Below are 13,158 nucleotides of genomic sequence, written 5' to 3' on the forward strand. Positions count from 1 at the left end.
AAAATACATGTTTTTCTCTCTACAATCTCTCTCTAAGCTAGATTCTCGATCAATATACCCATCTATCTAACAAATACCCTTACAAAGCTATTTATATGATTGACTAAATATACAAGTCAAACTACAATTAAGCACAATGTTAAATTTTTTTGTTGACTTTAAGCTTTGACCTATTCAGTCTTTAAACTCGGTGATCTCGAATACAATAATATTTGACCTAGCAATCTTCTCCTTTGTATTTGAGATCACAGCCTTCAAAAACAAACTCATTTGTCTTCACTTCAATATATTTTTGATTTAAACAATCTCCCCTTTTTAACAAATATATTCTTCAGATCAAAATCTTCCCTTTGAAACAATCTTCAAAATCTTCAGATGCTTTCCTTTAATAATCTTCAACAATCAACAAATCTTCAAGTAAATATTTTCAATCAACAGATAAGCTTTGATCATTTAGGCTTGAAGCTTTGACACTACATGTACTAAGTTGATCACCTTAATAGCATAAACGAATCCAACTTTATCAACAAACTTCTTCAAACAATTTTATCTTGTAAACACAATGAATCTTTAACAAATAAGCCAGCAATAAGTCTCAACAAAGTCAAAGACCTTCCAGCCTAGTGGTAAAGGCTTGGGCATGGCATAGTCATGAACTCGAGTTCGAGTCCTGGGAGGGGAGTGTTGGCGACATTTAAGTGGGGCCATGTTTAGCCTCCAAATTTGCCGGGGATTAGTCGGGCTTTGGCCCGGACACCCTTACAAAAAAAAAAATAAATAAATAAAAAATAAAAATAAGTCTCAACAAGTCAAAGACCTTCCAGCCTAGTGGTAAAGGCTTGGGCATGACATAGTCATGAACCCGAGTTCGAGCCCTGGGAGGGGAGTGTTGGCGACATTTAAGTGGGGCCATGTTTAGCCTCCAAATTTGTCGGGGATTAGTCGGGCTTTGGCCCGAACACCCTTACAAAAAAAAAAAAAAAAGTCTCAACAAGTCAACACCAATACTTCAAAATCAGCACCAACATTTTCATCATCTACAATCTTAAGTCTTATGGATTTTTCAACCTTAGATTCAAAAGATTTAGATACAATCTTTTCCATGAACTGATTCAACAATATACAAGTTAAGTTTCTCTTACGAATATCAACACTTTTGAACATCAAAACTAGTCACAAACATCTTTGAACATTATTTCTTCACCATAACATATGCACACTCTTTTCATGTCTTTGCATCATGTCTTCCTTTTCTCTTCTTGTCTTTGATATGTATTTGATATTATTTCTCCCCCTCATGATTATTAGGAGAATCAAGAACATCATGAACAATCAAAGACTGAAATTTCTCCCCCTACGAACAATACAGTTTTAGATTAAAAAATGTTCATTAAAACTTCTCCCATTTAGAACAAATATTCTCCCCCCCCCCCCTTAAAAGTCGATCTTCAAAACAGTTTTCTTGTCCCCCTTGAAAAATTGGTAATCATTTAACACAGAAACACATTTATCAACTATTATCACAACCATTAAGATAATTGTGTGATCTATTTTCAGAGTTGGAAATTATGAATCTCTGATACGACTTCCAGTTATCACTAAAGTAAAGTTATTGAACTAATTTCTCAAAATATTATAGAATAAACACAAAGATATGCAATGTGAATCACAAAGACTCGTGAATGTCAAAAAAATATCATTCAAATATATTTGTCTCAATAGACTCAAAATGTGCATAGAATATGACGTTCAAAGACCGAAGGTGCGTCTTCTTGTTTCAATATCTAAATCTTCAGAATGAAGAATAGATAGATTATATAATAATTCTCTGTGACATATGAAACAAGCACCTTTTCTAAAATACTTGAGTAGCTAGGTGGGGTAACACGAGTAGTCAACACTGGGTCCATGTCTGTTTCAATATTCATCTCCAAAAAATGAGAATGAATAGATTGTATGGTTACCCGGATAATTGTTTCGATTTAGAAAGGACTATATTTATTTCTTTGAAGTCTTGTCACACTCTCACCATTTTATTTTAACTCACAAACACTCAATCTCTCAACATTTTACCTCAAACACTCGCTTTCAAAATATTTTTAACCTAGGGATGGTTTCATGGGTAGGTCCTTCTGGTTTGGATTGACCATTGAAGCTTCTATATTCTAGCACCCAAATATAGTACACATTTAAATATATTCTTTGAATCTCAGGAAAAACAATGAAGAATTAGTCTTGAACTGATGTATTCAGAAGACAAAACAATAAAGTGCAAGTTCGAAACTGAAGTGCCAATAAGCTAAAACAAATAAAGAACAGGCTTTGAACTGAGGTGTTCAGAAGCTAACATATGAAGGTATCTGTTTAGAAGTATCAAAGAACAAATATGAACGCTAAATAGAATGACTCATTACGCACCATGTTTACAAACAAATATTCAATGATTAAACTATTTAATTGTGAAGAACAATTCATAACTATTATTTCAGAATAAGAATTGAATCACTGATATGAGATGAATTAAATGTAAGTAATGAGAATTCAAGCGAGTGTATTTCCATTGAAATTTTTAACGAATATATGAGACGTGGAAATAACTAAGTCAAGAATTTTTTTTTGATTAACCTAGATATCCAACCCGCTATGCGAGCCGACTAATCCCAGAGCGACCACCTGCTTTGCAGATAGCTCGGAGTCACCGCATTTGAACCTCCGTGGTCACAAGGGGATTTTTATTCCTCTTTGGATTTGAACCTGGGACCTCCTGGTACTTTTGACCTTTGGAGCCAAGCTCAAAACAATCAGGCACCACCCTTGTGGTTAAGTCAAGAAAATTTAACACATGGTAATTTAGGAAATGATTTAAAATTGATGAAGAAACAAACGCAAGTAAGTTTCTCGGATTGAACTACTATGATTTGTTGAAAATTCAATCACTTTGTAGAAAATATAGTACTCCCCCTAAAAGTAGCATAACCTTTTGATTGATCAGTTATGTGGTATGAATATTCTGAATAAGAATGCACATAACTATCCTGCAAAACAGAATAGAAAGATTTTAGTACCCAAGTTTTATTGGGTCCTCGGAGGTAAGCCTTAGCTTTGAAGCTAGAAATCGGGAAATCAGCTATACTGTAAGTATCGTACCATCTATTCACATACTTCTGATTGATAAAATCATTTGATCTACAAGTTGAATAACATGACTTCTCTTGGCTCAGAATGATTAGCTTATTGATAGACCTGAGAAAACAAGGAAAATCAGTCATGGAAACAAATGACTTTGTACCAACTACAGGAGATTGATGTGGCTTGTTTCCAGCATTTTCCTCTGTGATTGATTTCTTCCTCTAAACCATTTTAACCTTCCTAAATTCATTACCTGAACCAACAACATAATCATTGTGAAATAGATTAGAATGATAAAAGAACTATTTGATTTGAACTATTTATTAGAATAATTGTTTGATTTGACACTTGAAGAATAGTTATTCTTACAAACACTGCTTGGATAGAAAGGATCAATTTTGTGAATTGAACTTGAAGCAGTTTTATAAGAGCAAACAAAATCAATATCAGTTGAATCATTGTACGGTGAAAGAACAGTAGTATTAGGACTAATATGTTCAGAATATTCAACTTTAACTGAATTCTCTTGAGTCTTTAAGCTCGGTGATCTTGGATAATATTTGACCTAGTAAATAGTTCATGTTGAATCTAGTTAACCATCTATTGTGTCAGAGGAGGATGTTGAAATTGACTCAGAAGATGTATGTTGGTCCCAGCCAGATCTACAAGAGTTTATAGGTAACAGTTTGTAGAAGGGGGAGGTGAATACAAACATAACAGCTTTCACTTTAAAAAAAAATATATTGATAAAGAAGATCAATACAGATTTTTACAGATTGTTTGCGAAAGATATAAGATACATAACTTATCTAAACAATCAAAGATACACACAAATTACAGATAGCAAAAAAAAAAAGACTTCCTACAAGAAATAGGTTAAGAAATATTGTGCTCTTCACTTGTTAAGGTGGAAGTCTTTCTCTTAGATAGAGAGTTAGAGGGAGGAGTATCTTCTTGGGTAAGATCTTCAAGGCAAGGATGGTTGGATTTGAGATTCAAAGGAGATAACTGAGAAGAGAGAACTACTCAGCTATTTATACCCATTGCATTAGATGCAATTTAGAAGGTATAGAGCACGTGGCAAGCTTTAAGAGGTAAGATTGTCCTTTGTTGCAGGTATACAGTCTTTTGGTTGTATATGAGCAATATTCTTTCATAAAGTTAGTAAGCACGCTTGGAGACAATAAAGTGACTTTGTACTGTACTTTACTTTAGAGAGGTATGGGTTTGTCCTTTATGTGTAGAAGGACAAGACAAAAACTAATCTTGTTCAACAATATTCATTTGAACGCTGACACTAGAATGACGTTGGAGGTCTCATCAGTGTTCGCTTAATCCTGCATATATTTCACCCTTGTGTAGACGAGCTTGTTATCATTGAAAACTACTTCAGATTACGAACTTTCTAGTCTCTGTCTTTAGTTTCTATCTTCGATATCGCTAAAGGATCTGTGGTGTGAGTTTTGTCTTCTTGAAGGATACTTGTCTTTGAACGAATAACAATACATGTTCAGCGATCACCGAACAGACTCAATGATGATCGTTGAAACTGAATATAGAGATAATACACTTCGTAAGGTAAAAAGGATCATCATCAAATCATAGAGAGAGAGAGGATCAACAATCTTCCCCTATTTGATGATGACAAAGCAACAAAAAGAAAATTGCTTAAGGTACAATAGTAAGGAATTTGTACTAGTACAATACTTGTTCCTTTTAACTGTTTTCGGATCTTTTTCAGTGATACAGTTTACTATGGAAATTTACTTTAATTGTAAAGGATTACAAGGAAAGAATAAACTTGCACAATATTCATAACTAAAAACTGAAAGCATTTTCATTAACTAGAAAGGTGTCAGCGAATGTAAGACATAATTAGAACTCTTAAGTACATGTCCCATTTACTCTTTTCAGGGATCTTTTTCAATGAACTGATCATTTTATTGAAATATCTTTCAATGAAAATATTAAAAGTTATTACAATCAGTTTTGGTAGACCTAAAACATAACGATTATACAGTGAAAGAAAAGATAAGAAATACAAAATATTACAAGACTGAAAGGACATCTAATCTAGATTACTGAAGTTGATGTAGTCAGGGAAATCTTCTTTGAGCTTCTTCCTTTTGAGCATTTCCTTTCGAATCTTGCGCTCCATCATCTCTCCAAATAGATCATTATTCAGCCAAGTCCTTAGATATTCTAAGTGATCTATAGGGAAGAGATGGAACTCAGATACTCGCTGAAACCTATATTGATCATCATAAACAATGAACATAAGTCCATATTCCGGTTTCACATGCACTATGTTAGGTACTTTGCAGGCAATGACAAGTTTAACATTTAGATATCTAGCTTCTTTCGATCCTTGAGAAGTTCATCCACTGAGAATTTCATGTTCGTTCTTGTGGGATGGTTCTTATTTAGGTTCAGAAAGGTTCTTTCTTCAAGATGGATTCTTTGGCAGAGGAGGAACCTCGATGATCTTTGACACCTGTTGAATAATTCATTCAGCATATCTTCAATAATAGGCTTGTGCTTGGATTTGGATTTCTGGATAGCTTGTCGAATCTCTAGCCATTCATAGAAGCCATACTGACCGAGGTAGGAGGGGTACTCAGTGACAACTTCTTTATTATCTCGGAAAATGACCATTGAAATCAAAAGAGCACCATATTTCACACGACCACCGATAGTGACGTTTATGATTTTATGTAGGCTCAATCTCTTTTCGATCCTTTCTCTGCACCAGGAGAAGTCACACTCATTCAGCTTTAGCACCCGTTGGCGTTTACGTTCAACTTTTGCAATTAGTTGGGCTTGAGCGCTGAGAGGATCTTTCTTCCTGAATTCATTTAGCATATCTTCAATAATAGGCTTGTGCTTGGATTTGGATTTCTGGATAGCTTGTCAAATCTCTAGCCATTCATAGAAGCCATACTAACCGAGGTAGGAGGGGTACTCAGTGACAACTTCTTTATTATCTCGAAAAATGACCATTGAAATCAAAAGAGCACCATATTTCACACGACCACCGATAGTGACGTTTATGATTTTGTGTAGGCTCAATCTCTTTTCGATCCTTTCTCTGCACCAGGAGAAGTCACACTCATTCAGCTTTAGCACCCGTTGGCGTTTACGTTCAGCTTTTGCAATTAGTTGGGCTTGAGCGCTGAGAGGATCTTTCTTCCTGAATTTCCCTTCTGTAAATGCCTGATCAGCTAGAGCCTTGGCTAACTCTAAGCCATTTTCAGTTGTAGATGATGTTTGTTCAGCTTTTCTTTAGCACAGAGAGATTCTTCTCGTTCAGCTTCTGAAAGGTAGTCAAACTCACTACAACCAGAGGTACGAAGAAGAATTTTTACTCTGGTTTGGTCGAGCTGATTTACCAGCTAAGCCATCCTCTGGTCTTCATCAACTACTGAATACTCAGGTTGTCTAGACGATATCCTGGGTATTAGCGTGTTGGCTTCATCATCATCTTCATCGTCCTCTAAGATTTCAAAAGATGGGACATTGGTTGAGAGACTGGGAGGGTTTGATGCAGAGAGTGATTGAAAGGAAATGATAGAAGTTTTAGTTTCTAAGGAAGGAGATACAAACCCAGAGGTGAATGCATCCTTAGATGGATTGATTGCCCGTAGAACTATGGCATGATTGTCTTCAGCCACTCCTTTACCTTTGTAAGTGGCGTGCTGGTTCTTTGATGATTTCTCCCCCTGGGAAGTAGGTTCCCTGATGGAGGTTCCTTTGAATGCTGGTTGTCTTGGGATGGCTTGGATGCAGAAATCATCATCATCGTCACTGTCACCAACAAGATCAGTGTTAGTGTCTGGAAGTTGAGGTTCAAAATCCTCTTCATCATCATCTTCATCTTCAGCACCAACATTTGGCAATGCAGAGGTGGAAGGATGAAGGTCTTCATGGTCAACAACAATAACAGCAGTAACCACGACATCATCTTCATCATCTCCATTGATGGCATCAGGGATAGATTCGTTGTCATCCTCAGAAGGAAGGTTTGGAGCATCTTCAATTAGATATCTTCAGCAGTATCTTCATTAATCTCCCCTTCTGTATCCTTCTCCCGCTCTTTTATCATCATCAAGATCAGAACCTGGGAGAAGAAGGCGAGTTAAGGTCTTCTATCTTTTGGTCGATAGAGGAGATAACTTCATATTGAAGAAGGTTGAAGGCAGCGACCTGATCCAGCTGTTGATGGTTAGCATCTCTGGAGGCAGGTTTAGGGACAAACACTGGTTGCTGAAGGAGTTGAAAGATTTGTTTAAGAAGCTCACCAGGTCACCATGCCTGGTGAGCTGGGCCTGAACTTCGTCAGCTTTGCTGGAGAGTGCAGCGATAGCTTCAGTGTTGGCTTGAACTTCAGTCTTCACGACGTTCAATATTTCTTTGACGTCACGCACCTCATCTTCTACAACAGAGAGGCTGTGAGTCAGATCTTCCTTGTAGGGCATTGCATGGTGCACCTCATCCATTTTATCTAGGACAGTGGCAACGACAGGCAACAAAAACTTGACATCCTCAACCATGTCATAGGCTTCAGCCTCGATGATTGGGGGTTCAGTCTTCAAAGGACCTATAGAGTCAAGAGATCATTGAGCATAAGAGGGCTTAGGGTTAGAAACAAAGAAATAAAGGGAGGTTTTGATTGTACCTGAAGGATCATCAGCGTTATCTGAAGGATTAACGTCGGGCATCTTACTTGCACTGTCTTAAGGATTAGCAACAAGTATCTGAGGTGCTTCGAGAGGAGCAACCTTAGGTCCTATGGTGATGGCTTCACCAATGGTGGGGAAAACCACCATGGGATCATCAGCACATGTAGTACAGACCAATGATGGAGGAGAGGAGGGAATGGATGAGAAAACTTGTGTTGGTCCTAGCCGGATCTACAAGAGTTATAGGTAATCACTTTGTAGAAGGGGAGGGGGGATGAATACAAACACAAAAACTTTCACTTTTAAGAATTATATTTTGATAAAGGAATATCAATAAATTTTTTACAGATTGTTTGTAGAAGAGATAAGGTAAAGAACCTATCTAAACAATCTACGGTTTACACAATAACAAATAGCAAATAGAAAAGATTTGCTACAAGAAATAAAGATAAGAATGTAAGTGTTGTTCACTTGTTCGAAGTGGCTTTCTCATAGGATGAGAGTAAAGAGAAGTAACTTCTTGGGTAAGTTAGTAGTGGAAGAGATGATAGTTGAGAGAAGAACACTCAACTATTTATACCTATTGCATTAAATGCAATTCAGAAGGTACAAAGCACGTGTCAAGCTTTTGGAGGAAATCTTGTTCTTTGCTATAGTAAACAATCCTTTTAGATGTATATGAGCAGTTTTCTTTTCATAAAGTAGGTAAGCACCATAGAGTCAACAGAGTGGCTCCGTAGTGTACTATACCCTAGAAAAGGTACGGGTTTGTTCTTTGTGTGAATGAGGACAAGATAAAAACAATCGTGCTTGGTAAGTTTTTTGATCACTGAATATTGGAATGATACTGAAAGGTCTCTTCAGTACTCGATGAAACTTAAGCAGACTTCACACAAATGTAGACGAGCTTGTAATCACTGAATGCCTCTTCAAATAACGAACTTGCTGATCTCTAATCTTCAGCTTCTGTCTTCGACATTGCTGAAGGATCTATGGTGTGAGTTTTTATCTTTTTGAAGTATAACAGTCTCTAAAGAAGTTACAATACATGTTCAGCGATCACTGAACAGACTTAGTGAAGATCGCTGAAACTGAATAACATAAATACTATACTTCATAAGGTAAAAGGGATCATCATCAAATCAATGAGAGAGAGGATCAACAATCTCCCCCTATTTGATGATGACAAAGCAACATAAAGAAAATTGCCTAAGTTATAATAGTAAGGAAAAAGTACAAGTAAAATAGAAGTCCTTTTTAACTATTTTGGGATCTTTTTTAGTGATACAATTTTCTTACAAAGTTTACTTAAGTTGTAAAGGGTTACAAGTTTAAGAGAAATAAATACAAGTATGATAACCAAAACTGAAAGCGTATTCATTGACTGAAAGTTTTCAGTGAATGGAAGAGTAAACTGGAACTCATAGATGCTTGTCTCTATTACTCCTTTTAGGGATCTTTTTCTGTGACACTGAAGAATACTTATATTATTCATTGGAGAAAGTACAAGTATTACATCAGTGATTGCTAGACCTATTACATATAGATTGTACACTGAATGAAATGAAAAGAAAGCAAGATTACAAGATAGAAAGTTAAACTAATCTAAGTCGCTAAAGTTGATGTACCCTAGTACTTCTTCAAGCTTCTTTAGACGTAGATACTCCTGTCTGATCCTGCGGTCCATCGTCTCACCAGGTAGGTCATTGTCCAACCAAGTTCTAAGATATTCAAGGTGTTCTATTGGATAGAGACGGAACTCAGGTACTCACTGGAAGCTGTACTCGCCGTCATAGTCGATGAATATTAATCCATATTCAGGCTTATAATGCAAAGTGTTGGGTATGTAAGGACTATTCGCTGCAGAGTCAGATTCAGCATAGAGATATTTGGCTTCTTTTGGTCCTTTAGGATTTCCTCTAAGGAGAATTTAGTTTCATGTTTGTTCCTAAGAGTAGGTCCATTATTAGGATCTGAAATGTTCCTTCTTTTGGGCAGCAACTCAGGCACTGGAGGAACAACAACGAATTTGGACACCTTTTTGATAAGATCATTCAGAATGTCTTCAAAATTATTTTTCCTTGCTTGGACTTTGAGCGCTGAATGTCTTGGCGAATTTCTAGCCATTCGTCGTAGCCATACTACCAGAGATATGAATGATACTCGATGACAGCCTCAAGGTTGTCTCTGGAGATGATCGTGTAGATGAGCACTCCACCATATTTCATCCTTCATGATAGTGATGTTTGAAATCCGATGGGGACTTATTCTTTTCTTCAAACACTTTTCATTCCATCTCTGATCGTGGTCCTTCAACGTCAGTGCTCTCTGGTGTTCTCGTTCAGCTTGGGAGAGCAACTGAGCTTGGGCCTTGATGGGGGTATTTCTTCTTCATCTTTCCTTTAGCAAGATCTTTGACTACAAGATACTTCATGATCTTCAAGCTATCTTTCATCTGCTGTATTTGTACGTGCAACTCTTCCTCGGCCTTGAGAGCTTCTTCTTCTCGTTCAGCTTCTATGAGGAAGTCAAACTCACCACAACCAGAGGTATGAAGAGGAATTTTTTACTTTGATTTTTTTGATATGTTTCCTCAACTAAGATATCTGTTGGTTAAAAAGAGATCCAGATGTTGGCATAAAGGGGATCCTTTCATCTGGATGACCAAAGGAGATCAACAAAAAGTTTAGAAGAGAGTCAGGTTGAGGAGATAGAGGAACAAACCTTGAGCTCTGAGAAATCTTTGTAGGGTCTATCTCTTTGAAAGGAATAGATAGATTACCCTCTTCATCCACACCCTTGTTTTTGCTAGAGGTGTGCTGGTTCTTTTGTGATTTCTTCCCCTGGGATGAAGATTCCTTGAGGGAGATGCCATTCTACGCTGGTACTGGTCTGGTGTGATACTGTATGGTGAAGTCATCATCATCGTCTTCATCATCATCATCCTCACCAAGATCGCGTCCAGCGTCAAGTAGAGGAAGGTCTTCATGATCATCATCTTCTTCCTCTTCACTATCCTCATCACCAACATTTATTGTAGAGGTGATAGGAAGGTCTTCGTCTATAGAATGCGCTATAACGACATCATCTTCATCCTTTTCACTATCCTCATCACCAACATTTACTGTAGAGGTGATGGGAAGGTCTTCGTCAATAGAGGCGCTATAACGACATCATCTTCATCCTTAGCTTTCAAATTAGATTCACATCCCAATATGATGAGGGATCATAGCATGAGAAGCTTTAACTTTAGGTTCCTCAATAGGCATGTCTTTCTCCCCCTCTTTGTCATCAGCAAGGGAAGAGGTGAGGTCATTAAGACGCTGTGAAAGATCTTTTGTGTGAAACTCGAGGTTTGAAAGTGCCTCAGCTTGCAAGAGATTGAATTTAGCCACCCAATATAGGGTTTGGCGATCAGTGTCGGTGAATGAAGGTTCAGGGACCGGCACTGGATGCTGAAGAAGCAACAAAATCTTCTCCAAAAGCTCACATGCATGGCGAGCTGTACTTGCACTTCATCGACCTTGCTGTTTAAAGCATTGATGGCCTCAGTATTGGTGCACACTTCAAATTGCACCATCTTCAGCAACTCCTTCACCTTGCTGACCTCAACTTTGACAGCAGAGATGCCGGAGGTGAGGTCTTCTTTGATGGGCATGTCTTGGTGGACTTGGTCCTTTTTTCCAAGACAGTCGCGACAACGGGGAGGAGTTTAACATCCTCAGCCATGTCATAGACATCTATCTCCATGGTTATGGGCTTCGTAGCAGAAGGACCTAAAAGAGAAGAAAGATCTTGAGCATCAAGGAGCTCTAGGTTAGAAGAAATGAAAGGTTAGGGAGATAAAATACCTGAAGGGTCCTCAGTGTCATCCAAAGGATTAACGCTGGTTGACTCAAAATCGCTTTCGTGAGGATAGGCATCCTATGACTGAGGCACCTCGAGAGGAGTCATCTCATGTCTTGTGGTGGGTGCTTCATCATCAATGGGGACAACCACCGGTGAGTCATAAGCACGTGTCAAGACCAATGGAGAAGGAAAAGGGAGAATGTATGAGAGAGGTTATGAGTGGTCAGTAGTGGCAATGCTGGTATTCTCACCTTTAGTGATTTGGGTCACTGAGGCGGTTAGGTGAGTTGCCACGTGTACGACAGTGTCTAAGGAGATCACTGAAGAGCTTGGAGGGGGTAGTAAAGAAAGCGCATCGGGGATAAGGCTTGTTTCAATGACTGAAACCTGTTGAGAGGTGACAGTCAGCAACTTGGCTAGCCTCTTTTTGGCTTTCTTGGCCCTCAGTAAAGGACCAAGATTGGCTTGCGAGGTGGTCCTCTTAGAGGAAATAGATATGGTGGTTGGAATAGACTGAGGGGGGGGGGGGTTGCCTCAGTCATGACCATCGGGGTAGAAGTAGAAGGTAAAGAAGACATACCAGTACCATTGGCGATTGTAGCATAGGTGCAAAAAGGCCAACATCTGCAAGCTTAGACTTGTGCAAGATTCGAGACCAAGCCTGCATATGGGCATGTTGCCTTCTGTGAATAAGGGATCATTCCTCTATAAACAATAATGTTTATAGGCTTTCCATTTGGATCCTTATTCATAGATGAACTGTTGGTTAGATCAAACTTCTTCAACATATCCTTCATATACTTACTTTCATTGATAAAGATACCTTTACCAGATTGTTTAATTCGAAGACCTAGAAAGTAAGTCAGTTATCCCATCATGCTCATCTAATATTTTTTCTTCATGCATTCAGTGAACCAGAAACAGAAAGAGGGATTAGTGGAACCAAAAATTATATCATCAACATAAATTTGGACTAGAATGATGTGATCATTAACTTTCCTAAGAAATAAGGTCTGGTCAATCTTTCCACGGACGAATTTCTCAGAGATGAGAAATGAGGAGAGGGTATCATACTAGGCACGAGGGGCATGTGTTAACCCATTAAGAGCTTTATCCAATCGATAGACATGATTTGGATACTTGGGTCAACTGGTCAAGAAACCCTAGAGGTTGCTCAACATAAACTTCCTCTTGAAGCTCCCATTAAGAAAAAACGCTCTTTACATCCATTTGAAAGACTTTGAAATCTCTATGAGCAGCACATACTAGAAAGAGTCGAATAGGTTTGAGTGTAGCCACTGGTGTTAAGGTTTCATCATAGTCGATCCCTTCTTCTTGCCTGTAACCTGAGCAACAAGACGAGCCTTGTTTCGGTTCACAATTTCTTGTTCTTCTAACTTATTGCGATAAACGCACTTGGTGCCTATCAAAGTTTTGTCAGATGGACGTGGGACAAGGTACCAGACTTGGTTCCTATCAAACTTAATGAGTTCCTCTTGCA

General features: G+C 38.0%; 1 protein-coding gene across 1 annotated transcript; it reads right to left on the reverse strand.

The window, feature by feature from the left end:
* Positions 1 to 10,684: 10,684 nt before the first annotated feature.
* On the reverse strand, positions 10,685 to 11,466 carry LOC112509021 (UPF0415 protein C7orf25 homolog). Its single transcript, XM_025113890.1, has 3 exons — positions 11,317 to 11,466; positions 11,016 to 11,263; positions 10,685 to 10,910 (listed from the first exon to the last, which is right to left on the reverse strand). The coding sequence occupies exons 1-3, from the start codon at positions 11,464 to 11,466 to the stop codon at positions 10,685 to 10,687; spliced, it is 624 nt and encodes a 207-aa protein (XP_024969658.1).
* Between the last annotated feature and the right edge of the window lie 1,692 nt (positions 11,467 to 13,158).

This window comes from Cynara cardunculus (genome assembly GCF_001531365.2).
Source record: "Cynara cardunculus var. scolymus isolate 2C chromosome LG 3, CcrdV1, whole genome shotgun sequence".
Classification (NCBI taxonomy): domain Eukaryota; kingdom Viridiplantae; phylum Streptophyta; class Magnoliopsida; order Asterales; family Asteraceae; genus Cynara; species Cynara cardunculus.

Bases quoted from the DNA above. Each gene is read 5' to 3' on its own strand.
- LOC112509021 (XM_025113890.1), bottom strand. From the start codon at position 11,466: ATGCCCATCAAAGAAGACCTCACCTCCGGCATCTCTGCTGTCAAAGTT. The intron at 11,264-11,316 runs GTACAGCTCGCC...TTGCTTCTTCAG, and splicing joins GCAAGGTCGATGAAGTGCAA to CATCCAGTGCCGGTCCCTGA. The intron at 10,911-11,015 runs GTGAATCTAATT...TGATGAGGATAG, and splicing joins ATCCCTCATCATATTGGGAT to TGAAAAGGATGAAGATGATG.